At 39.3% G+C, this 27,963-nt stretch overlaps 1 protein-coding gene across 4 annotated transcripts in view; it reads left to right on the forward strand.

The window, feature by feature from the left end:
- Positions 1-6,684: 6,684 nt before the first annotated feature.
- The window catches only part of TRDMT1 (tRNA aspartic acid methyltransferase 1), a 57,530-nt gene continuing 36,251 nt past the window's right edge, over positions 6,685-27,963 (forward strand). For 3 of the 4 annotated variants that reach the window (XR_010731974.1, XM_066281057.1, XM_066281058.1), the window contains exons 1-2: positions 6,695-6,800; positions 22,961-23,070. Coding sequence is in view for 2 of the 4 variants with exons in the window: in XM_066281057.1 (XP_066137154.1) it covers positions 6,737-6,800; positions 22,961-23,070 (174 nt within the window). In the remaining 2 variants the exon portion in view is untranslated. Of the gene's footprint in view, positions 6,801-22,960; positions 23,071-27,963 lie in introns of all 4 variants that reach the window. The other variant, XM_066281059.1, reaches the window with a different exon arrangement.

Below are 27,963 nucleotides of genomic sequence, written 5' to 3' on the forward strand. Positions count from 1 at the left end.
AGAAACTCTATTGTAAATGTTTAGTATTGGGTTGGGGAATAAGTTCGTAGCATTTTTATATTTTCTTTTACAATGATTTGTTTGCTTTTTGGCAAAGGGTAAGTATTCATTCGATAAAACTCTTTCTGCTCTACAAAACTATGTTAATTGTATTTTTGAGTTATTTAATTTTTTATTAGTTTTGAGGCTTAGAAATGGAATACCCAGGAGGCAAAAATCAACATTTTCGACACCTGCTCTTCTTTGCTTTTCATCGAGGTCAAAAAGCTGCCGAAGCAGCCCGGGACATTTGCGACGTGTATGGAGAAGGTGTCATAGGCGAGTCTACAGCACGGAAATGGTTTGCAAAGTTCAAAAATGGCGACTTTGACGTCGATGACACGTGCCGCAGCGGAAGGCCTTCTGAATTCGATGAAGAACTGAGAAATGCTCGAAAAGAATGCCACGGTCAACAAGGAGCTCTACATTGCCCAGCTACACCGCGTGAATGAGGCTATTTGACTGAAAAGACCTGATCGACATGGTCAAACCATACTCCTTCACGACAACGCCAGGCCCCATGTTGCACAAGTCGTCAAAGCCGCACTCCAAGAGCTCAAATGGGAGGTCCTTCAGCATCCGCCGTATTCTCCGGACCTTGCACCACCGATTACCATCTTTTCCGCTCCCTGTCAAACCATATGAAGGGCGTTACCTTCGATAACAAAGAGGTCCTTAAAAACTGGCTCAACAACTTCTTTGACACCAGACCAGGCGATTTTTGGCGGACGGCATCAACAAATTGGTCGAGAGGTGGGAAGAGGTTGTAAACAGCAACGGCGAATATATAATTGATTAACTTATTGATATAATTATTGTTTTTTGTTTAAATAAAAGTCTTCAGTAAAAACGCTACGAACTTATTCCCCAACCCAATAATTAGTCTTTGAGGTTGTTCCTTTTTTGTGAAGCAGAGTGAACCTTTTTTGTCTGATCTGTGTAACATGCATTGCATTACCATGTCACTCCAGGTTTCCTCCGCTGAGCTCACAAGTGGCCTTCATTTCTCAGGGCAATCTGTTTGCTCTCAGGAAGCAATGTATTCTGCGAACTGGGACTGCTTTAGTTTGAACCGTTGGCTGGAACTCAGGACACAGCAGGCATGTATTCAGTGATAGTATTCTGGAAAGACCTTTGGAAGAAACCAGAGTTGGAATTCCCTTTTCTCCACCTACTTGTGTGCTGGGACACTTTACCTAACTAACCCTTCTGTATTTCCACACCTTCATTTCTAAAACTGAAGTTGATGAAATCAATGGTTTATATCCATGTCTCACAGGGTCACTTGGAGGCAGCTATGGGAGTCGATAGAGATAGATGATCTGGCACTGCCCTGGGCCCCTACATTCTGCGCTTCAACAACACACAGCTCTGTGTGCGCGTGTGGGTGTGCACCTGTGCTCACACTACCTCTCTGTGTCTGCCCTGATTCTAGCGGACATTTTGTTTGAACAAAGGGTTTTGTATCTAAAAATAGTTAGAAAAAACCACTAGAACCAATCCTTCTAGCTGGGGCTAAGGAAATAGGTTCCTTCCAGCTTTGATTTTCCATGAGCATATGAAAGCAGTTATAAAGATCTTTAATGAACTAAAATGTAATGTTTAAAATTTGCTGCACACAAGGTTTAAATCATATTTTTCAGAAATAACCTCAAAGGGAAAAATCAATGTCAGAATCTTTGAATACTTTGAAATGTCAAACTATAGGACAAACTTCATGCTGTTTCTGTTTTGCAGAAGAATATAATTATATTCCCCTTCATTCCAATTTTGAAAACATTTATCCTTTCTCTTCTTTAGAGGTAAGTGTGAGATTGTATTTCAAGCAAAAGTCACTAGACTACACATCACTTCAGAAAAGTCCTGCTTCTTTAAGACACCAAGAGTTCATCATTTTCCATCTGTTTCTTTTCTCTGGGAAGTTTATCATATCATTGAGAGAACATACCTGCTGTTTCCTGTTTCTTTTCCTTTGTGACAGTCTATGAATAAGGTGTCTAGACACCAGAGGAAGAAGATGAATGTTTGGCTATGAGGTCTGCTTTAATTTGAATTTCTTTCACTCTATATTTTTGGGACACTATTTTATGTTATTTTATTTTATTTTACTTTACTTTATTTACTTTCTTTTATTTTTTTCTTAGATGAGAAGAGGAGAGATAAAGAGGCAGGCTCCTGCATGCACCCTGACCAGAATCCACTTGGCAACCCCATCTGGGGAAGATGCTCAAGTACCAAGCTATTTTTAGTGCCTAGGGCTGATGCTTAGACAAACTGAGCTATCCTCAGTGCTGGAGCCACCACGCTTGCACCAATCAAGCCACTGGCTGTGGGACAGAAAGAGGGAGAGAAGGGGGAGAAGGAAGGAGAGAGAAGCAGATGGTCAATTCTCCTGTGTGTCCTCACCAGGAATTGAACCTGGGAAGTCCATACTCTGGTCTGAAGCTCTATGCACTGAGCCACCGGTACATTTATTTTAAATTAGGGTTCAATATGCAATGATTAAACAATTACTGCACCTTTCAACATAGTTTATGTAATGATGGACTACTCAGAAAGGCCATAACTTCACTAGCCTGTCACTCTAGCAGGTCTGTGCAGCAGAACTTTCCTGTGCATTGAACACTTGAAAGGTGCCACTGTAACTGATGAGCTAAATTTTGGGATTTAATTAAGTTAATTAAATTCAAATCACCAAATGTGACTATTGGCTACCCTACTGGACAGTATAGCTCTAGAAAATCACTGATATTTTTATTTATTTTTGTTTAAAAAAATTTTTAATAGTGCTATGGTTTTGGAGTAGAAGGTATTAAAGAGTTTATTATTGACTTCTTTATGGTCAGACATATACATTTTTATACTTTTAAAGTTGTTTTGATTAAAAATTTCTTCAGTGCCTGTCACATTAAAAAAGTCAATAAAATAATTGGATGGTATTAATAGGTTCTCCCTCATCTCCTCCCCAGGCCATACCAATTCATACATCCTGCTTTTAAAGTCACCTTAACAATTTTGCCCTAAGACCACCAGATCTGTAGAACCACCTTTCACAACTCTTCTGGTCCTTCTGGGAGTTAAGAGCTCAGTTGTGTCTCTCATACTATGTAGCTGTGGCTTCCAGACTTCCAGCCTTTCCTTCACTCTGCTCCAAGCTCTGGCTCCTCCTCCCACAGGCTCACCTTGGGCCTTCGACATCTGTAGCCACTGGGTCACTCTGTACCATGCCAATCTGACCTTGTTTAGGGCTCAGTGTTTGGTTATGGCTCCTAAAATGGGCACCAGCAAACCACAGTGTGATTGATTCCAAGGATGAGTCATGCCACATGATACATCTGAAGGGATTGCAAACACATCACTTAGAGAGTATTATTATATAGATACTATTTATAAAACATGCATGTACTGTATATTGTGCTAGGCACTGGGCCAAATACTTTTAATTCTCATTTAATCCCCGTGTCCTGTTTTTACAAAGTTCAGATGTTTCCTAGGCTCAGAGAGGTTAAGTGACTTTCCCAAAGTCACAAAATTAGGAAGCAGCAGTTCTCTGATTCCTATTTACACTCTTTGGTTCTGAAGCTGGCAGTCCTAACTAGGACATAATTCATTACAGAACACGGAGAGTTCTTTAAAATCTGTGCAGAGGGAAAATCTCAAAGAAACTGGATTTTAGGTGACTATAAAAAAAGGTTTTCTAATAATACAAGCTCTTTACCACCACCTCACTCTGACGTATGCTGTGCCTCTCATTATCATCTCTCAAACCAAGGCCTAATGCTGGCTGATCAGAAACACTGTAAAAGGCATTCTAGAGTAAGTGGCACTTACAAGGGGTAGATGAGCTTTCTGGGCCTTTCCAACTCAAGTTTCTTCTGAATATAATCTCCTCTCTTGAGGACATTTATTACAAATTTACTCCAATATGGCTACTTTTTTATTTTCTGTGCAATTCATAAAGATCATTCTTTTTCTTTGTACAACCAGGATGTAATTTATTCATTATTCAAATTGGCATAAGCAGGGTTTGCTCTTTCTGTAGGCCAGTCCATATAGGACTCTACCTCACATCTCACAGGGGAATACAGAACTGCCTGGGACATAGAGCCTCCAAGGTGATTACAAAAAGTATTTTAAGCATTTGGAAGACTTTGTTTAATTTTGTTAGATATTAATAATCAGAGAAATAACAGGCAGGAGTGGAAGAATAGATTACAAGTTATATAATTAGATTACAAGTTATATAATGACCCCTGTATGCTATTATCATTTTAATAAAATTCTTAGTTATATTGTGCCCTTAATTATTTCTGATATGCTTCACATGTGCTAGGTGGTAAGTAGCATTTTATTTTGCAAGTGTATTTTCTCTGTTTTGAGGGAAAAAATGCACTGAATATCCCAAAGTTCAAGTTTTAATATTTGTATTTTCAAAAAGTGTGCTGAGTTTCTCTGATGAGAATACAAGCTCTATTGGATATATCACTGAGGAAAATTTTATGGGAAACTATAACATTAGATATCTTTTGTTGGAGTACAAAATGTTTTTTATCTTGTGAGAACATTTGGAATTTCCTTTAAGAAGGAATAATCAAAATATATTTTCTTTTTAAAATTTATCTGCCACCCTACATTCCTCCTCAACTACTCCCGATGTGGTGCCCCTCCCACTCCCAACTCACCCAAAGCATGCCAGGGATTGGACGAGAATACACACAAAACCGAACAGGGCCTAACCTTTACAAATACTTCCACGGAGATAGTTGTAAATTATGATTCTGGAGAAAGTTTATATTCTTGAAATGATCATCAAATGCAATAGACTTTAAAGAAGAAATATTATGGAAGAAGAATGTGGCATATAGGAAGTCAGAACTGGGCTAGAGAGAAGTTGAAAGGAGTTAGTGATAGGAGCAGGTGAAATCTATAGCTCAGAGAGCTGTGATAGGGGTGAATCAATTAAGGAATTGAAATAAGCTGGGATATCTAGCCTGAGAGTCTGGAAGAAAGGTTTCACTTGAAGTATGAATCTTCTTCATCCAGGCAGGGTGAAGAATATAAGCAGGAAATGCTGCTTGGGGGGTGTTGAGCAGTCCGGTTTGCAGCCGAGTTCAAGAAGGGGGGCGGTGAGAAAGCAAAGTTAAATAAAGGTTTTATTGTGAGGACCCGTATGTATCAGAGTCAATAGTTGATAGTCAGCCTGTGTGGGAAGGGGATTCTACCTCTATACTCCCAGGAGTTTGGTATTTTTCATGAACTCGTCCACATAGTTCTGTACTGTCTCTCCCTTACAGGGTGAGATCCTTGCTCCTATTTATTTTGACTTATAGCACAAAAATGCTAAACAGATTCTAGGTTTAATTAATATATTGATTAATTTAATGGCCTGACGATATCTATCCTGCTAATATTATATAATACAGATTAGAAAAGTTTGCTTCATGCATTATATGTTAGTGTGTATATGATTTTTGTGAGTTGGATTAAGAGTACATTTACTTAAAGCAGATTTTTTAAATGTCTCCTTTCTAGATATAATTAACGTGTGGCCAAATCAGGACCTCTTTTTCAAGTACTCAGTCAGTCACAGAACCTTGGAACTACATGGCCCTCAGCAATAATTTCCCTTTCCTCCCCTTTATTTAACTGATGAGAAAACCAGGCTCAGTGCAAAGTCACATATAATCAGTTATTAGCAATATCAGGGCTAAACTAGGTTCTCTGCTATCTTTCTACCTCATGACCCTTCTTATGTGAAATAAATGACCAATAAATGCAAAACATTTAAGGGCTAATACACATTTACAATTTAAATAATGATAGGACACGTCAAAATAGATCAGCCCTGTAATTCAGATAACAGACTGTAGTCATCCTTTTATTTGTTTTATTAGCACACTTGCAAAGTTCCTGACAAATCAGTTAACTTATTAAAAGTAGTCCTCCTGATTTTTTTCCTAACAAGACCTGTGGCTTTAATGGGAACAATGGAAGGACACTTTACAGAGAGAACATTTCCTCTCCAGCATATGGCCATTTTTCTTTTTTTCTCGGTTTGTAATCTAAGAATTTAGTTATTGGACCATTTTGGAGAAGGAAGGCCTTAGTACTTGGAGGTCCATAAATATATAGTTCTGCATTATATTGACAACAGATCCTATATTGGGAAACTATATATTCCAAGCTAAAATATAATTAACCCAATTAAAAATTCAGTAATAACCAGGACTCTGCTGCACTTGTGCTTTTTCCAGGCTTGTAACCCTGAGACCTTCTCTGGGGAAGAGGCTGGTCTGATTTATCTCCATAACCCCAAGCACGTGTTAAGTGCTCAAGGCTAATGTAAGAAAGGTTAAGCAACTCAGGTAGGTGTTCGAAGGACTTTTGACAAAGCAGCACACCTGAAAAGTGAGTTTTCTGGCTTCTAATCTGTGTTAATTTGTTAAGGCAAAGGCAGAATCTGCCCCAATACTGAGCTCTGGAGAGCTGCTATTCACCTGGGAGTTCTCACTGGTATATGCCCTTTGTCCCGCTGCTGACCCCAGCCAGGACCCAGGACCCAGGCAGCCAAGTGAAGCTCTGAGCCGAAGGGGCGGAACTGAAAAGCTGCGGAACCCAAGCCCAGGGAGCGGCGCGGGCGGAGGGAGGAGAAGCTGGGGACCGGCAGGCCTAGTTGAGGAGCGGCAGCGGTGGCGGGATGGAATGCCTGCGGGTTCTGGAACTCTACAGCGGCATAGGGGGCATGCACCATTCGCTAAGAGGTGAGCGTGCACAGAAACCCCTTCCCCCTCCCCGCATTGGCGCAGGTCCTAGATGAAGCTCCAGGGAGGGGCGGAGCCGCGAAATGCTGGGGCGGACATGTGGGGGCGGAGCGGTGGGGAGAGAACTCCGTTGTCGTGGAAACCGCCCCAGCGGCCTCCCCCCGCCGCCTCCGCTGCTCCCAAGGGCCGTTGGGGCACTTTAGGGCTCAGTGTGTGAGTCCTAATCTGCAAGGCTAGCGTATAAAGTCAAACTAAAATGGCACCCACAGAGTGGGAGGGGTGAGCACCCCGCCTGGTGCCCACCCCCAATTCCAGCTGTGGCAGTTACCGACCTTGCCCCGGGAATCTCGGTGGGGGAGGGGAGGTCGCTGGGCAGGTCTGGTGACTCCTGGCTCTTCAGAGGGATAAGTGAGATTCAAGGTGGGAGTTAGTGAACTAACTATAGGGGAAGCATAAAGGAACTATCGGGTCGCTTCTTATCACTGAAAAAACATCCATGTCTTGGTACATCCTATCTAGACACTTTTAGGCTTGAGAAGAGTTGAGTTCACACTTAGTTGCAGTGTGACCTTGGGGCTCCTTAACATTTTTTAACCTGTTTCCTGGTTTTGAAGTGTGAATAGTAATTCTTTCAGAAATTTCTGAAAGGATTCTTATGAAATCCTTCAGAAATTCAGAAAGGATTATTATGAGGCGTGAAGACAAGGTGCTAGTGTTTAATAATACCTGATAAGTATAGCCACTCAAAATATTATACATTACTATTACCACTATTACTTTCATGCACCCCTTCCATTTTGACGTTTTAAATTTCTTTGGTGCTAAATTGGAATTGAAAAGTTGATTTTTGGTGATATTCACTCAGAAAGATGCATTGAGTGAGATCCTGTTTGAGCCAGGTACTGTGCTAGGCACTGGAGATAAAGTGGGACAGATAGACTTTAAATGTGCATGTTTATACTTAAGTTACTAAGACAACCACAAACCTGAAACTTCCTTGTTTCCTTTTTTAGTACCAATGGTAACAAGAGACTGATACTGTAAGATACAATGTGTGATGAATTGAGCATGTTAGTTTTCTGAGAATATACATTGAGTTTTGATTCTAGACTAGATTAGTTGTTAAATATTTATTACCAATTATTAGCTAGCTCTCTGTGTTCAGTTCTCATATCAAAACTTACCAGCATGAAAACAAAACTCTGGTACTATTTGCTTCTCAGTTGATTTTATAAGATTGTATAATATCAGCATTTTCCTATATCTTGAAATATGCTTTAAAATGTTGCTTAGTACTTTACCATGAGCTATAATTCAGCCGCTCCTTAAGTGTTGAATATTAGATAAGTCCCGTTTTTTGGTTTGTTTTGTTTTTAAAATATAAATGTGCTACAGTTACATCCTTGTGCATAAATCCTAATTTTCTCTTTAAGCGTGTTTTCTAAAAATTGTATAACTTATTCAACAATTAAAGACTACTGTGTGCTAGTTACTAAGTCAAAAATTACGAGAATTTTAAAAGGCTTTTGATAACATAGCAAATTGCTTTTCAGAGGTTTATGAGTGCCTCCCTCAACTGCATAGTCATTGAAATTTGTATTACCCATTTTTAATTTTTGCTAATTCAATAGGGGCAATTTTATAATATTAATTAAAATTTTTGGTTAATTAAACAGTTAAATATTTTCTCTTCTGTTAGCCAGTGCAAACTGTATTTGTAAGCATTTATTTCTAGTACTATTGCCACCATCCTGGATCTAAGCTATCTTTATTTAAATATTAAAACAGTTTCCTATTGCTCCCCTGCTTTCACTCTGCTTTCACACTCCATCCTTTTCTCCACACAACAGCAGAATTATCTTTTTGTGCAGTAAAGTAAACTGAATCATGTCACTTCCTTGCTAATTGGCTTCCATTTGAGGTTAGAATTACAGTCCCATCTTTTTTACTAGGCCTGTGAGAGCTGGCTTCTGTCTGACTCTTCAACCTTATACCCACTCTCCCCCTGGTTCTTTGCAGGCTAACTGGTGGTCTTCTTTCTCTGTATTCTTCAAACCCTCCATGTTCCTGCTGGCCTTTGCTATAGTCTCAACCCAGAGTGTTCTAACTCCAGACTTTTCCAAAGCAGATTCATTGCATTTTTCATTCATTGGTTCATATGTGACCCCTTCAGAGTAGCTTTCCTTGGCTCACCCTGTGATCCACAGAGACTTTCTACTGCCTCTCTACTGACTTAGAGTTATATAATATGAAGTTATTCAGTATGTACTTTTCATTGTCCATGAGGACAATATATTCTCATAGGGAAAATCCAAATAGGGGGTTGACTTTTATTCTAGTTGTCTTATATTTGGGCACATATATACTGTGTGTGTGTGTGTGTGTGTGTGTGTGTATCTGTAGGTAGATGAGTTTGGACTTAGAAAAAGGTTGAGAAGGATGCACAGTGTCCTGTTATCATTATTAGCTTGTGGGAAGTGGATTAGGGATGATGGTCTCCTTGCTACCTGTAAATGCATCCCTGCTTGTTTCAGGGCCATTGCACTGCTGTTCCCTCTGTCTGGAATGCTGTCCCCTAGATAGCCACATGACTATTCCCTTGTCTTTAATGTCATCTTCTTAGGGCTTTCCTGACCACCGTCAAAAATTGCAGCCTCTGCTCATTCTTTCTATTCCCCTTACTGTTTTATTTTCCTCTCAGCAGTTATTGCTGCCTGTCATACTATATATCAATATTTTACTTGTTTATGTTTTTAATTGACTGCCTCCCCTTCTAAAATATAAGCTTCATAAGGGTGAACATATTTTTGTATGGAATTTTCATTTGCTTTGTGTGGGGATTTGTTTCTTTTCTATTTTGTTCACTGCTGTATTCTTGGCACCTAGAACAGTGCTTGTTGCATAGTGGGTACTCAAATAATATTGGTGAATGAGTGAATAAGTTATAGAACATGAACACTTTAAAAGTTGATATTCTCAACTTACATTTTAAAAGGGTATATCCAATAAACTGTGACCATAAGTGTGCTAATACATTATTCAAAACTACATAATTTACTAGGTGAACATATTTTAATTTTTTTATTTCTGGTGAAGTTGAATATTTTAAAAAATACCATGTTATGTTTATATTCTTTTTGTTTTTAACTATGTGATACAGTTGTCTTAAGAATTGGGAAATATTGAAAACATGCATTTTTATTCATCCAGCACATAGTTACTGAGTGGTTTCTGGGTCAGTTACTGTGCTGTGTGATGGGGATACAGCACGAACAGGACAACCATGCTCTTTCCCTTCAGAGATTATGGTCTATGGGAAAATACTTGAGCTACACTGATGAAGAAGGAATTTAAAACTAAAAGTCATACATGATGCTCATGCGAGAAAGAAAAACATTTTAAATCTTTATTCTACACGTATCCATGAGTATTAAACTAAATTATACCTTTCTATTTTCATTTATATCTTGAATTTTTTTCTTGCCATTAAATATATTTCTAAACTTGGTTTTTTAATGGTGCTGTGATATTACATTTTGTGGAAGTTTCATACTTGTTCAAAGCAGTTACCTATTTTTGGACCTTTATTGCTTATAACTTTTCACTATGATAAATAAGATAGTATTTATCCTTAATATAGCCATTTTTCTCCACATCTCTATGATTGCTATATATATTAGTTTCCTATTGCTGCTGCAATGAATTACCACAAAATTAATGGCTTCTTAAAGCAACGCAAATGTATTATTTTACGGTTCTGGAGGTGATACCCGGGCCGTGTTACCTGTGGAGGGGGTGGAGAAATCTGTTTCCTTGACGTTCCTAGTTTCTAGAGGTAACCTGCATTTCTTAGCACGTGGCTCCTTCCTCCATATTCAAAGCCCTAAGTGTAGATCTGCCAGTCTTTCTGACCTCTCCTTCCTTCATTACATCTACTTCTCTGACTTTAACCCTCCTCTATTATTCTTGAGATTATAGTGTGCCGATCTGCGTAACCCAGGATAATCTCCTCTTTTTAACATAACATTTTCACAGGTTTCAGGAATTAGAATGTGGACATCTTTGAGGAGTGGTCATTATTCTGCCTACCACACTTTAGGATATGTGCCCAAACATAAAATTGATGTCCAAAAAATGCATTACTTTAATCTTCTCACAATTACCTCAGAATTACAACTAAAATACAGAACAGCCATTATTCAGAACCCTCTGAAATCCAATTGAATGGAAGTCGCACAACTAAGGACATAAAGAAGAAGCCACATCAAAACTGGTAGGAGAGGTAGAGACTCTGAACGAGCTGGTCCCTCACCCACATTCGGTGGATACAAATTGGGAGGAATATCTTGCCTGTGGAGGTTCCCCCAGCTGAGGTTTCCAGTACCAGGAAGAGAAGTCTCCATAACTTCTGACTGTAAAAACCAGCAAGAATTGTGACTGATTGACAGAGAGAAGGCAGCTGGAGTTCCAGGCAGTTCTTAAAGGGCCTGCAAACAGTTACTTGGACTCACTCCCTCTGAGCTCCAGTGCTGGGACAGCACCTTGGAAAGCATCAGGGTATACAGTGAGAAACTGAATTGTCTGGCATCAGGATGAAAGTTGGGGAAGGGGCAGCTTTCTACCCGACAAAAGTGCTGGCAAAGGCCATTGTTCCTTTAAAAAGACACCCCCCCACCCCACCCCCGCAAAGAGCTGGCAGGTGGGCACCATATCTGAACTCCATTAACTTGGTTCATACTGTTTGTCCTGCCCTGGTGATTCCCTGAGTTTCTGCCCCACTCAACTTGCAGACGTGCCCCAGCTTTTTCCAGTGGCTTTTCCACATGAATGGTCTGTCTTGGCTCATGATTTAGACGTTCCTAAAATCTCTGAAATAAGCAGCAGATGGCCTCAGCATGCCCTGTACCCCTTGATAAATGGTGCCAGACCAAGCACTAGTGGCAGTTGGCCTGGGTACCTCCAAGCCCTGCACAAGTAGCAAGTATGTGCAGATTGCTTGGTAGCTCATGTTGGGAGGCCCTGGGCAAAATACAGAAGTAGCTGACCTTGGCCTGTACCTCCCAGGAGGCCCCAGAGCCAGAACACCCAGTGGACAGCTTCAGACTATGTTGAAGCACCACCCAACCACCTTCGCAGGTAACATACTCAAGGAGTAGACTCAGAGGGCGTGAGAACCCTCCTGAAGTGAGTCCTGCTCTGTGGAGTGGGCCCCTGCACAGCTAATTCTCCATGGTGGTTGCTGGTCCCAGCCAGTCTTTAAAGCTGATCAACCTGTGGGTAAATCCCTCCCATTGAGGTTTCAACAGCAATCAAGGCTCAACTATAACAGGAGAGGGTACACAGCCTACACAGAATGGGGATCACATCTGGAGTACCCAGCTTGGGTGATTAGGGAAGCTGTCCCACTGGACCCTGTGGAACACCTGTAAGGTATTTTTCCCCGCCGAGAAGGAAGGAAGGGGCATAGCCACCAAGTGTGGAATAGAAGGCTTTATTCAGTACAGAGCGTTTCTCGGATGAGATTCACTGGCCCAGAAGAAGGAGGTCAGGAAAATCGCACATGGAGAGACCGCGTGGGCAAATTTAAAGGGGCCCTCTAGGGAAGTTGGGCTAATATGATGTAGTGAAATCTCACTGGCTGAAAGTCAGTTGCTTTTTCCCAAGGACTCCTGGGAAGTTTCTTTTGGTGCGCTTGGTTGTGGGTGGTACTAGCCAAAGTTCGCGGGTCTGGGTTCCCCACACGACCATCCCCCCATTATCCACCGACCTTACATTCCGATCTTTTTGTGTTAATAAGGGGCGCCGCTTATTTGTCTGGCTTCTTCCTGCTGAATAGGGGCATCATGGGGAGGGGGAGTTTGGAAGGTGGTGGTTTTGAGGGGTGTCAGGAGGAACATCTGTTTGGCCATGAATTGAGAAACTTCATTGGTGCGGTTCTGATGATTGAGGGTGATAGGGTATGTGGAGCTTCCAGGTGCTGTTGAGAGAGGTGGCAACCTGCTGGACTATTTGGGCAGTGAAGGCCGGGCCGTTGTCTGACTGGATGGTAGTCGGCAGTCCAAACTGCAGGGTGATGTTTTCAACGAGAATGGAGGCAACGGTGTCTGCTGTTTCTCGAGAAGTGGGAAAGGCTTCTATTCACCCTGAAAAGGTGTCAACAAAAGTTAAGAGATAACGGAGTTTTTTGTGAGGGGGCATATGAGTGAAGTCAATCTGCCAATCCTGGCCTGAGACGTGCCCCCTCAGCTGATGATTAGGGAAGGGGGTCGGAGTCCCCCTTGTGTGGAGGCTTTGGAACAGACAGCACATGCTGCGTGCACCTTTTCAATAGTCTGCTGGAGGCCTGGGAAGGAAAAGAGTGGTTGTAAGAACTGATAGAGAGCTTTTGGCCCTATATGTAAGGAACAGTGGATATCAGAAAGGAGAGTTTCAGCCTGTCTTTTTGGTAAGGCAATCCTATCTCCGAGAAATATCCATCCCTGGTTGCACACGTCTCCACCCTTTTTGAGAAGGGTCTGTTCTTCCTCAGGAGTGTAGGGAGGTTTCAAGGAGGTGGAGAGAAACATGAGAGGAGAAGGGGAGGCTCCCAGGGTGAGGTTTCGAGCCTTCTCTTCGGCCCGAGCATTTCCCAAGGCCACCGGGTCCTGAGAGGTTTAATGGCCCTTACAATGTACCACAGCCATCTCGCCATCTCAGCGGGAAGCTGTAATGCCTGCAAAAGTTTAGAAATGAGGGTAGCATTGATTATGGGGGAGCCCTTGGTAGTGAGGAAGCCCCTTTCCTTCCAGAGGGCAGAGTGGCTGTAGGTGATAAGAAATGCATATTTAGAGTCAGTTTATATAGTTACGCATTTTCCCTGGGTCAGAGTAGTGCCCGCGTGAGGGCAATCAGCTCTGCTTTCTGGGAGGTGGTGCCTCTGGCAGCAGCTAAGCTTCTAGGGTGGAGGAGGTGGTGACCACCGCGTAGGCTGCCTGTCGTCGTCCATTGGGTCCCTGTACAGAGCTCCCATCTACAAAGAGTATTAGATCTGGATCTTTTAAAGGAGAATCTGATAATCTATCTCGAGGCCTGTTGAGGAAATCTATTAGCTCTGTACAAGAGTGGGTGGGTTCTGGAAGTGTCATTGGAGCTGGCAGTAGAGTGGCTGGGTTGAGTCGGGGAGAGGGTAAAAGAGTGACTGAAGGGTTTTCGATGAACAGGAGGTGAAATTCTTGTAGGCGGGAAGGACTTAACAGAGAAAGAGATTTGTGTGAAAGGAAGTCGGTGAGCCTGTGGGAGGAGAAGACAGTGATGGGTGGGGAAAGGGTGAGCTTAGTAGCCTCGTTGGTGAGTTCAGCTGCTGCGCCCAGTGCTTGGAGGCAGGGCTGCCAACTTTTGATGGTGGTGTCCAATTGTTTAGAGAGATATGCCACTGGGCAGTATGTAGACCTCACTGGTTGAGTCAGTACTCCAATTGCATTACTGTGCTTTTCATCAGTGAAAAGGTGGAAGGGGTATTTGGAGTCAGGTAAAGCGAGAGGGGGAGAGGAGATGAGGGCATCTCAAAGGGTACAGAAAACCCTTTTGATGGTGTTGGGGGATGTGAGATTCTTGGAGGAAAGAACTGAGGCGGGGGGAGGCTGGAGGTGGGGAACTTACTGCACCGTGCGCCGAAGTGGGTGGAAAGTCAGAGATCCTGGTTCTTTCTCGGAGGGGATGGGGAGAGGAGCGGTCCTTGTAGACTTCAAACTCTTCCCGGGTTTCGGCACCAAAATGTAAGGTATTTTTCTCTGCCTAGAGGGAAGGAAGGGTCGTAGCCACCAAGTATGGAATAGTAAAGGCTTTATTCAGTACAGAGCGTTTCTCAGATGAGATTCACTGGTCCAGAAGATGGCGGTCACGAAAATCACACATGGAGAGACCGTGTGGGCAAATTTAAAGGGGTCCTCTGGGGAAGTCTGGCTGATATGACATAGCAAAATCTCACTGGCTGACAGTCAGTTGCTTTTTTCCCAAAGACTCCTGGGAAGTTTCTTTTGGCGCGCTTGGTTGTGGGTGGTCCTAGCCAAAGTTTACGGGTCTGGGTTCCCCATGTGACCATCCCCCATTATCCACCGACCTTACAACACCTACAGAAGACCACTCTACAGAGCCCAAGAATCACAGCAGCTCTACGTAATACATAGAAACAAACACAAGCCGCCAAAATGAGGGAACAAACAGGTCTCAAATGATAGGGCAGAACAAAACTCCAAAAAGAGAACTGAACAGAATGGAGACAGTCTATTAAATGAAGAGTTCCAAACTCTGGTTATAAGGATGCACAGTAAACTTATTGAGGACTTGAACAGCATAAAAATTACCAGTCAAAATGAAGGATACACTAACTGAAATGAGTAACTTACAGGGAATCAACAGTAGCATAGATGAAGCTGAGAGTCAAATCAGTGATGTAGAATATAAGAAAGCAAAAACCACCCACTTAAAACAGCAAAAAGAAAAAAGAATCCAAAAAAGTGAAGCTAGTGTAAGGAGCCTCTAGGACAATTTCAAGAATGCTAACATTTGCATCATGGGGGTGCCAGAAAGAGACAGGGAGCAAGAAATTGAAATCTTATTTGAAAAAATAATGACAGAATATTTCCCTAATCTGGTGAAGGAAATAGACATACTAGTCCAGGAATTGCAGAGTCCCAAACAGGATGAACCCAAAGAGCCCACAACAAGACACGTCACTATTAAAATGAAAATGTTTAAAGACAGAGAATATTAAAAGCAGCCAGAGGAAAGCAGGTAGTTACCTACAAGGGAGCTCCCATAAGACTGTCAGCTGATTTCTCAACAGAAACTTTGCAGGCCGAAGGGAGTGGCAAGAAATACTCAAAGTGATGAAAAACAAGGATCTACAGCTTAGATTACTCTACCCAGCAAAGTTATCATTTAGAATCTTAGGATATACAGAGCTTCCAAGACAAAAAGCTGAAGGAGTTGATGACCCCCCCCCCCCAAACCAGTATTACACGGAATGTTCAAGTGTCTTCTTGAAGAAGGAGGGAGAAGAAAAAAATATGAACAATAAAATGGCAATAAATAAATATCAACAATTGAATATAAAAATCAAAATATATGAACAAGGAGAACAGAAACAGATTCATAAGTACAGAGAACATTTTGATGTTTGCCTTTTGGGGGGATTAAGAAGTATAAATTGGTTGTTACAGAATAGTCATGGGGATATAATGTAAAGTACAACATAGGGAATATACACTGCTCACAAAAATTAGGGGATCAGGGAACGTGCAGATACTCCAGTACTTTCAGCCTTTTGTATAGTGCATTTTCACCAATGAAATAAAAATTGGTTTTGCATCTTATTTGCATAATCAAACAACTTTCTTTGACTTGTTTGCTTTTCTGATGTTCTTGTTTAATAAAAAAAATCAAATACTTCTTTTTATCACTTCATATTTATTTTGAAATATCTCCTAATTTTTGTGAGCAGTGTAGTTAATATTCTAATAAATATGTATGGTATCAGATGGATATAAGATTTATTGGGATGATCATTTAGTAAATTACATAATGTCTAATCACTGGGGTGTACACCTGAAACTAATATTATGTTGCATGTCAACTATATATGAAAAATTAAAAAAAAAAACATTAAAATTGATATGTCCAAAGTGATTTTTAAGGCTTAAGGTGCATCTTGCAAAACTACTCTATAAAACACTGTATCCTCAATTGATGTTCATGTCTATCTGCAATGAGAGTTTGCATCATACCTGGCATTTTCCTGGGCAACTAGGAAGATAGATGCTTGATCTTTCTTACTGAGTTTAACCTTGGGAGGATATAAATTCAGAGGCTACTACAGCCATCTTGATGCAACACAAAAAAGAGTGTATATAAAAATGCACTTGGCCTGACCTGTGGTGGCGCAGTGGATAAAGCATCAACCTGGAAACGCTGAGGTTGCCGGTTCAAAACCCTGGGCTTGCCTGGTCAAGGCACATATGGGAGTTGATGCTTCCTGCTCCTCCCCCCCTCCTCTCTCTCTCTCCCCTCTCTATAATGAATAAAAAAAAAATGCACTTAATCCCAAAGGAACAAGGCTAAGATGTATAGAGAAAGAAACAGTTTTCTGGTGACCTGAGTTGAGCCCTTTCTTAAAGCTCTTCCCCAAACCAAGCTTACATTTGGGTTTCATCATTAAATGAGTATTTACAACTTTTATGTTGAGCTTTCTGTAACTTGAAAATAATGGTTCTAATAAGCATTCAAAAGAACACACATTTAAATATCATTTGTCACTATGAGGAAATGCATTTCACATACAAATTTGGCAAGCAGAGTAATGTGAATGCTAAAAGCATTCTGAATGAGTAATTAACTCTATATCTACAAAACAGAAGCACTTTCTTTAAATGTCCTAAATTACAGCAATAGTAGGAGTACCAATTTGGGTAACCAGGACTTCATTATGGGGCCACCCAATTACCTAATCCCATATATGTGTTCTAAATAAAACAAATATGTAGAGAGGCAGTTGTAACCCGCTACCTCCAATGTCTTTAAAGGAGCTCATAATAGTTTCAGTTGTACAGTTTTATCCATTCTTATAAAATTTATGTTCTGAAAGTAAAAACAAAGTGGATCCTTAAATTACAGAGAACTCAAAAATAAAGAATTTTAAATTATTATTTTGTCTAATCTATAGTATTCCAGTTAGAATTCAGGCAGTATTTAGGAATTTTAATAATTATTGAGCATCTACTATATAGTAACTGTTTTACATATTTTGTTCATTTATTTTTTATAGCATCCCTTTGTGAGAACTACTTTATTTGTCCCTCTTTACTCCCCTCCCTGCCCTCTTCCCCCTGGTAACCACTTTACTTTTATTTATGTCCGTGAATCTCAGGGTTTTTTTTGTTTGTTTCCGCAGTTAGAAGTTGGAGGCAGTCAGATAGACTCCCACATGCACCCTACTGGGATCCACTTGGCATGCCCACCAGGGGGTGATGCTCTGCCCATCTGGGTTGCTGCTCTGTTGTGGCAGGAGCCATACTAGCACCTGAGGTGGAGGCCATGGAGCCATCCTCAGTGCCCGGGGCCAACTTTGCTCCAATGGAGCCTTGGCTACAGAAGGGGAAGAGAGAGAGAGGAAGGAGAGAGGGAAGGGTAGAGAAGCAGATGGGCACTTCTCCTGTGTGCCAGAAATCAAACCCAGGACTTCCACAGGCCAGGCTGATACTCTACCACTGAGCCACCTATGTGTAAAATCATATAGATCTAGCTTTTTCTGATTTACCATAGTTCCCATGTATAAAACAAACATTTTCAAAAAATTTGGGGTCTAAAAACTGGGTGTGTCTTATACAGTGGTTATAGATTTTTTTACTTGTATTTCCCACTTTTTTGCATTTGTTTTTATGCTCATTATGGAAGACACTGATTAGTCATCAGACACAGATGAGGACAAGCTAATGGATGGGAGTTTTGACAGTGATGAGGAGTTGTATGAATTATATAATGAATAAAACTTGAGTTCAATAATTTTATATAATAGATATTTTTTTTCCAAATTTTGGGCCCCAAAATTAAGGTGCATCTTATACATGGGATCATTTTATATATGGGGAAATATACAGTACTTATATCACTGAATATAAAAACATTAATTTTGCATCTCACTTCCCCAGCTCTGGTCTGTACACATATACCTCAAACAGTTCCATCCTCTTTCTGATTGATGGGCTCTTGTATTTAGTCAGATCTTAGTACAGTGGTACCTTGAGATACAAATTTAATTTGTTCTGTAACTGAGTCGTAAGTCAGTCAACTGTATATTAAACTGCTGATACTGGACCCGTGCGCCAACGGGCCAACTAGCGGCAGCTTCTTGAATCACAACTCATATCTCGGAATTTTGCTCGGATCTATAACAAAAATACGGACCAAGTCGCAGCTCGTATCTTAAAAAAGTTCGTATATTGGTCTGTTTGTATCTCAAGGTACCACTGTTCAATGATCTAAAGTATGTGTTAACCCAAAGTAAATTGCTAAATTAGTTTTGGTTAACTACTAACCAAATTTCTAAGGATTAAAGTCTTCTTTTTCAAACTTATTATTTTATTTAACAGAAATAATTTATTTGTAAATTTTGAAATGCAACAATCTTCTAAATGAAACAAGAAATATACTCTGCTAATAGTGATAAAATATTTGATAATTTTAAATTTACAGTCCTTGCAGGTCTATTTTGCTTAGTACTTTTATTCTTAATTAAGCTGTAATCACTTTAATTTTTTTTTTTTTTTTGTATTTCTCTGAAGCTGGAAACGGGGAGAGACAGTCAGACAGACTCCCGCATGCTCCCGACTGGGATCCACCCGGTACGCCCACCAGGGGGCGACGCTCTGCCCACCAGGGGGCGATGCTCTGCCCCTCCGGGGCATTGCTCTGTCACGACCAGAGCCACTCTAGCGCCTGGGGCAGAGGCCAAGGAGCCATCCCCAGCGCCTGGGCCATCTTTTCTCCAGTGGAGCCTCGGCTGCGGGAGGGGGAGAGAGAGACAGAGAGGAAGGAGAGGGGGAGGGGTGGAGAAGCAGATGGGCGCTTCTCCTGTGTGCCCTGGCCGGGAATCGAACCTGGGACTTCTGCACGCCAGGCCGACGCTCTACCACTGAGCCAACCGGCCAGGGCTGTAATCACTTTAAAGGAAAGGAAATAGACATTGGATGTAGTCAACTGATCTTCCATTTCACAACTAGATGTCAGTGTTAACATACCTGATTAGATGTCTCAGGTGTGATTTTAAGGAAGTAATTTAAATAACTACTCACCTGTATGAGAGTAGATGAGAAAATAAATGATAAAGAAGGAAAAGAAGAAATGTACCCTTTAACTACTACCGACCAGAGGCTCTTTCCCACAGCTTTTCTAGAAAGTGTGATAAGGAAAAGAACAAACAGTATTGGCATTCAAATGATATGTGTGTGTGTTTGGATGTTTGTGTGTTTGTATGGGTGATCCTTGCCTACTTTAATAAGAAACACATTTGAGAGCAGGAATTATGCATGTATTGTCAGTGACACTTCTGGCATCTCACCTAGGAGCCTCTCTTAATATAACTGAATCTGCTTTTTTTAGTTCAGTCCTCATAGAAGTGGGAGCATGATACTCCTAATCCTTTCCTTGCAGATCCAATCTGACAACTTTTTAAAAATCATTTATATTGCATATCTCTAACTAGAGTGTCTCATCTTTTATACGTGCTTCCTGCCAATAGGTACACAATCTGGAATAATAACTGAAATATACAATAAAATCCAAGTATAGCTATACATCAAAATGCTTTTCAGTATTCCCCTCATTCTACCTTCACCAAAAGATCCTGATGAGTCAGTCCCTTTCCGCCAGTTCTCTCTCCCGTTTGTGAATGACTACCTCTGGATCACCTAAGTGATGGCTCTTCCTTAGGCAAACTTCTATTGAATTGTTTTATTCACTTTGATGTGTTTAGTTAAACATTTTAAAATATGTGTTTGCAGTATAATAAAGATTTTTAGAGGCTACAAATTTAAATACAGTAGGAAATGTCGAGACAGTTGTTCTTTGGAGCTCAAGTTAATATTTTGACAGAATTGACAGTGTTTTTCTGTAAAATTGTTATTTAACATTTTCCTTAGCAACATACCCGTACACCCAAACAATTATGTTTTGAAAAGGCAGGTTAAGTTACTGTCAGTAATATCTTAGTACATCCATTTCTCATCATGGAAATACCTTTTTGGTTATGCAGTAGACACTAATTTTATAACAGTCAAAAACATGTGCATTGGTCAGTGCAAACAGTGCATTTGTTTATGGATGTTAAAAATCCATTGTTTCCTGAGAAAGAATTTTCAGTTCATCAGTTTTTGGATCACCACATAAAACAATCATTTGGCTATTGCTTTTTGTCAGTTTTTATGTCTTCTAGGCACAGAATAGAAGAACATAAAATCAATTATTGATTATAGTACAGATCTAGCACATCACTGGATTTTCAATCATCCTGAGAAAAAGAGAAGTCATATTAAGTAACTCCTAGCACCCTTAGTTTCCTACATATAATGTGGAAATGCAAGCAGGTTGCATCTTGCAAGTTACAATATATTTTATTTAGCAAAACAAATAGGTTGGTGAAGTTTACTTAATTTTGAGCTCTTACAATGGTTAGTACTAGTTTAGTCCTTGACCTGAATAGTAACAGGTTTGTGATGTGCAAAGTGATCTTTATATACTAATATTTTTTTCTTTAAAAGCTTTCTTGATTTATGTTTCAAGATCTTTCTGATGCTTTTAACAAAGATATAGCTTATAAGTCAAATTTATTTTATATCACGGCAAGTAACTAGTTACTAAATTTACACTCAGTTGGATGCAGCTAGCTATGATATTAGTAACTGGATCCCAGTGTTTCCAGTGACCTATACACAAGGCAGCTGGGTACCTAGGAGTACCTAGCCAAATACTTGGAACCTACTTGACATTTAGTAAATGTTTACTTAGAGACATACGAGCCCCTATTCTTCCTCTAGCATCATCTCACAGGCCTCAGTGTATGGTTGTGATTTCTGACTGTGTGTGAGCCTTCCCCCTAGCCCCATCTTTTGAGATCTGATTTTATAATCAAATGCCTGCTTCATGAATCCTAGATCCTCATATCCTGTTTCTTTTTATTTAAAAAATATTTGGGCTAGGTAAGCTACTATTAATAGCAAATGGATATTAAAGAAATAGCTATTTGGAGCTATTATGTACTTTTGTAATATTTTCTCTGATGGTTTTTCTAAAAAGTCTCAAATGCATTTATTTTTAAAAATTTCATTTTCTCTTGATTTGGGACAGGGTATACACATAGTTGGTTTTATGTGTATTTAGCAGCAGCTACGCGCTTACATAGTTCAAAGTTTGCTACATAGTTCAGATTTTCTGAATCTGAAAGAATTTTGAATGTGCTTTTCTTTGTTTTGTTTTGTTTTTTTAATTTTTCCATTGATTGGAGAGAGAGAGAAAAAGGGATGTGGAGAGAGAGGAGAGAGAGAGAGAAGCGTGGTGTCGTTGTTCCATTTAGTTGTGCACTCTGGTTGCTTTTCATATGTGCACTGACTGGGGATTGGACCCTTGACCTCTGTGCACTGAGATGATGCTCTATCCATTTAGGCCGGGGACTAAAAATGATTTTCTTTAGTAGCAAGACAGTGAAGGCATGCCCTTATAATTATTTTTCTTATTCTTTTCATAGTCTTTCCTGTTCTGTCTAGGTTTTTAATATCTAGTCTATGAAATTTTTACATTTGGACATCAATTAAATGTTCATCTCATTTAAAAACTTACTTAAACTGTAAACAGGTGAATTTTGTATTATGTGAGTGATATCTCAATCAGGCTGTTATTTAAAAAAAACCTTACCTAAAAGTATTTTCACTGGTATTGGAAAACAGCTTTGTATTAATGTTAGAAGGTGAGGAACAAATAGTAGTTACTTACCTAAGGTTCCAAGTCATATGGCTTTTAAGAATATACAGTACTTCTCTTTCTTATTTTTGGTTTAACTTAGGAAAACTTTCTATTTAACTCATAAGTGTATATCTTAATGGAGGGTGGTAAACAAATAAAAGAGATAATGACTAAGACATTTAAATCTTGGTTTTAGCATTGGAATGCAGTTAGAGAGATGAACCAGAAGTACTAAATATTCCACTTCGTGTCTGGCCTGGTCATCAATTGACAGTCTGAGATCCAACTGGGTCAGCAATTTTCAGTCTTTCCATCTCATGGCACACATAAACTAATCACTAAAATTCTGTGGCACACTGAAAAGTATATTTTTTGCTGATCTGACAAAAAAAATAGGTATAATTTTGATTCATTTACAGTAGATGGCTATTGTTGTGTGGGCTGTTGTCATTTTTTTATTTGACAATCTAAAGGAAAAGAGGTCAGTGACCCCTAACTAAATAGGCATTGCCTGTTTTAAAAATTCTTGTGGCACACTGGTTAAAAATACTGAACTAGATAATTGAGGAAGTGAGGAAATGTACTATGAAATTTGTTAGTTGACTTTTCTCTATAATGAATAAATCGATGATAGGATTTTACGTTTTAAGATACTCCTTTTCTCATTACAGAAAGCTGTATACCTGCACAGGTGGTGGCTGCCATTGATGTAAACAATGTTGCTAACCAAGTATACAAGTATAATTTTCCTCACACACTGTTACTGGCCAAGACAATTGAAGTGAGTAACTAGTATTATTGTTTTAATAAGTATATAGCAAGAAAAACATGATTGAAAAACACTGAAAGATACTAGTATCTTAATTCAAGGATAAGTCATATATAAATGGAAAAGTTTAGGAGAAGGGAATTAATGTTTTATAGTCTATCAAAAGATAACATGCTATTTTTTTTTGCCTTATTATTTTTTAAATTTTCAGCTTGTGAGAGAGAGACCAGTATTTTGGTTTCTAAAAAAAGAGATTGAAATGTAAGAAGATGCTTGACTTCTAAATGCTTGGTTCTGTAATTATATTAAACTTTGCTTGATTCTTTACTTTTAAATAATACTCTTGTGCCTGACCAGGCGGTGGTGCAGTGGATAGAGCATCGAACTGGGATGCGGAGGACCCAGGTTCGAGACCCCAAGGTCGCCAGCTTGAGCGCGGGCTCATCTGGTTTGAGCAAAAAGCTCACCAGCTTGAGCCCAAGGTCGCTAGCTCAAGCAGGGGGTTGCTCGGTCTGCTGTAGCCTCCGGTCAAGGCACATATGAGAGAGCAATCAATGAACAACTCAGGTGTTACAATGCGCAATGAAAAACTAATGATTGATGCTTCTCATCTCTTCATTCCTGTCTGTCTGTCCCTGTCTATCCCTCTCTCTGACTCTCTCTCTCTCTGTAAAAAAAAAAAAAAAAATAAATAAATAAATAATACTCTTGTACTATGTATATGTATAGTATAGCAGGAATGAAAATAAGAGAGGTAGTCACTGGTGTTTTTGAAAGGAAAAGCAGGGAGGACATCCAAAATTTACAGATAATATCATGGAAAATTACAGTGGTTTCTCAATAGATCAAACATTCACGAACGAGACATGATTAGCTTAACAGTGAGAAAGCCTCTGATGTAGTCTCTAACAATATCCAATGCACAGTATCAACAGGTACTATTATTGAGTTCACTCACAATTCCAGAAAGAAAGGCACCACTTGGCAAAAAGATTTTTGCTGTTACTTATTTTAGCAAGCCTGTCGAAATTAAAGGTACTACAGTATTCAGGTATGATAAGCTCAGCGGAAGTATTTAACACTGAAGTACTTTGTTATTTTTAATTTTTCTTTTAAGTGAGAGGAGGGAAGATAGACAGACTCCTGCTCCCCCCACCCCAGGATCTACCAGGCAACCCCCGTCTGAGGCTGATGTTCAGAACAACTAAACTATCTTCAGCACCTGAGGTCGATGCTTGGACCAACCAAGCTATCCTCAGGGCCTAGGGCCAACTCTTGAATCATTCAAGCCATTGGCTGTGAGAGCAAGAAGGGGGAGAGGAAGAGGAAGAGGAAGAGAAGCAGATGGTTGCTTCTCATGTGTGCCCTGATCGAGGATCGAACCCGGGACATCTGCATGCCAGGCTGATGCTCTATCCATTGAGCAGAACAGAACAGGCATTCAGCTTTTCAAGGGATGTCAGATATAACTTAGATACAGCCTTTGCCTTTAAGAACTTACTATTTAATGCAGAAGTTGGACTTGTAAACCATTTTCTTTGGGATTATGATTAAATGTGTCATAAAAAATATATTCTCCAAAACTTTATTCCTTTTCCTAATAGAAATAAGAAAAGGAGAGAAAAGAGGAGATGGAAATCATTATTAATTAAAATAGGATTTAGCCATAAGCCAAAACAAAAAACTATGAAAAATACTGTCAATGCAATGGAATTGGGAAAAATTGAATGAGGTTGGCAAACTTCTACATATTTTGTGCAGAATTAAAAATGAAAGAGTGGCAAGGCAGAAGACACTATACTCAGCAATTGTTTGTTCAAAGTCAGGAGAAGAGACATTTAAAAACTTAAATCACTAGGCTGAAAGAGTCTTTGCAACCTCTATAGGCTTTCTGCTTGCCCTGAATGTGAGAACGTGTCTTAAGGGCTGAGGAATGCTCTTAGGTTAGAGCACACTGTGAGTTCTTCCTAGGAACAGTGTGGTCACAAGTACCTGAATAGAGCTGCCATAGTTTCACCTTGTCTTTTACCAAACTCCTGTGGTTATGTAGCCTTCATTTAAAAATGAAATTAAAAAATGGTTATAAAAATTAATAATTGGAAAGGAACAAGCTTGAGGCTATATTAAGATAGTATTTTTTAAAAGAGGTAAGGAACATAAAAGCAGAATATACAGCAAAAATTATTAAAAAGCAAAAAATAATTTCAAGCACGTTTCTAGCAGCTTGAAGCATTAAAGTAAAACATGGTATCTTCAAAATAAGAACTAAAATAAATATAATGGCTCAAAAAGCAATAAGACAATAGTAGGGCTTGAAAAGTATCAGCCGTCTGGGAAAAATAACAAGAGAAAAATGAAATGATTATAGAAATAAAAGTCATATCAGAGTAACAAAAAATAAAATGGCTAGTGTCGCAAATAGGGTCATGAAAGATTGAGCTTGAGAAAAATGAAGCAAAAAAAAATGGAAAAGAATACAGATTAGAATGTTGCAGAATAAATAAGTGTTCCATAATAAACTAATCAGTGCCTCTGAAGAAAATGATAAAACAAATAGAATGAAAATATTAACAGAAATAGGTGAAAAAATTCCTAAAATAAAAACCTACAGCCACTCATGAATCACAGTTACAACCCTTTATTGAAAAAATTAATGACAATCAATCTAACTAAACAAGAGATGAATCAAAGTAGAAAACCCAGGAATGAAGTTGCCTTGTTAGGAAGGAAATTATGGTTAGAAAACGGGGTGAATATATAAACCTTTGCAGTGTTGAAATAATAATGTAACTGGAGTAGGAGAAGAAAAGGAGACTCAGAAAGTACGTTCATTCTTTGAAAGGTAAATGCAGCTATTGATTTTTAGGACAGTATTGTTATTGTAAGGAGCTCAGCAGAGTAGGGAAAGATCACTGAGCTGTCAGAGGTCAGAGTAGCTGGTTAAAAGAACAAGGCAAATGAAGAAGAGAAGCCTGTCACGTACGTACTGTGATGATAAAAGCAAGTCTATAAAGCAGAGAAAATGCAGACACCCTCTGTTTAATTTCCCCATGAGATAGCACACTGGTGGAGAGTTGGAGGATAGGCACAGATGTGGGGGTCAGCTCACTGGTAAGAGGCCGTTGGTGTTAAGGGAAAGTTGTGGGGGGCAAGGCTAGGTGTGGAAAGTGCTGTTAGTCAAAGGGGACAAAAGAATCTACAAGGTTTCTCGCTCCTCATGTAAAGAGCCCACGGCAGAAACAGATGATGCCTGAAGAGGACCTCTGGCCAAGTCCTCAGATAAAGAGACCTAGGGATGAGTGCACATATGTGAAGAGCATGACTAATCGCAGGACCTAAGACTTGGACTGCAGCTGCCCTCAGAGACTGAGATGCACTGGCCATGCGTGAGTTTTGCCTCCCCAGTGGAGCTTTTCCCTGCTGGCGGAGCCTTAGTAATTGCCTATAATCAGGCCTGAAGCATCACATGCAGGCTTTTAACCAGGAGCAAGACTCTTGAGTAATAAAGATAACTAACTAGTAATAAAACTAAAATCTGTAATGTATTTAGGTAGAAAATGAGAAATTACTAAGTTACTACTAAATATATAAACTTCTGTGAGTAGAAACCTTGCCTCTTTGTTAATTTTTGTATTCCCAGACCTAGCACAATGCCGGGCATAGAGTAGATACTGTGAAATATTAGTGGCAAATTAGTAAATTAATTTATGAACATTGTTCAATGAACAACATATTATATCTTAAAAAATGGGCAAATATCAAGCAAATGGCAACAGAGGATAGCAGGCATTTCAGAATTAATATTAGAAATATGGACTTAAAGGCAAAAAGCATTTGAGTCATAGAAAGTTACTTTATAATGATGGTTAGTGCAATCCTTAAAAGAGTTAATTCTCGTGAGTATTCATGTACAAAATAGCATCAGTGTTCATAGGGAAGCAACTAGTAAGAAATACCTATTCAGTGAGCTTTATTGAGTACCTACTATATGCCACAAGAGAGGCAAAACATTTTCTTATGAATATAAGCTTAGTAATTCTGAGTAAAATATGATTAAATAGATCAGAAGCACATTAAAAGAATAATATAGCATAAGCAAAATGGATTTTGTTTGGGAATACAAAAGTAGTTTTAGTACTTAGAAGTTCTATTCATATTGAACATGTTAATAACTGGAAAGAGCAAAGCTATATGTTAGAAACCATTTGACAAAATGAAATGTCTTTCTGATCATTTTTAATCTCTTAGTAAAATTAGAACAAATGACTATTATAACAAGATATATATGACACTTACTAGTTTTATGTATGTACATGCACATGTGTTTATATTTGTGTTTAAATACACATACATATCTCCAACTCCAGCAACATGTTAAATGGTATGTCTTTAAAAAAACATTCTCATTAAAATAATAACTAAGACAAGGGTGTGCACTATTTAATATTGTTGTGAAAATTAGCTAATGCACTTACACAAGAGAAATAGGAAGGTTATAAAATTAATTGCATATGCCTAGAAGACACAAAACATATTGTGCTAAAAATAGTATTAAGGACTTAGTATATTTAATAGTTGACTAAAAACAGTATGAAGAATAACTGGTACATTTGGTAAGGAGACTGGTTACAAAGATATGATTGATAGCCAGGAGCTTACTATATGCAAACAAAACACATTAGAAAATATAATGGAAGAAAATTCCTATTTATAAAATAAAAGTTATAAACAAAATAAAAATTATAAACACCAAGAAATAAACTTTACAAGAAATTTGCATGACCCACATGGTAGTAAACGAGATTTGAAAAATGGAAACAGAGAGTGACGTCACGGAAATGGCGCCGTGAGCAGCACGTCCGACAGCTCTCCCCTAAATCACAACAAATTTATCAACTAGAAACA

The sequence above is a fragment of the Saccopteryx bilineata genome, chromosome 5 (assembly GCF_036850765.1).
Source record: "Saccopteryx bilineata isolate mSacBil1 chromosome 5, mSacBil1_pri_phased_curated, whole genome shotgun sequence".
Classification (NCBI taxonomy): domain Eukaryota; kingdom Metazoa; phylum Chordata; class Mammalia; order Chiroptera; family Emballonuridae; genus Saccopteryx; species Saccopteryx bilineata.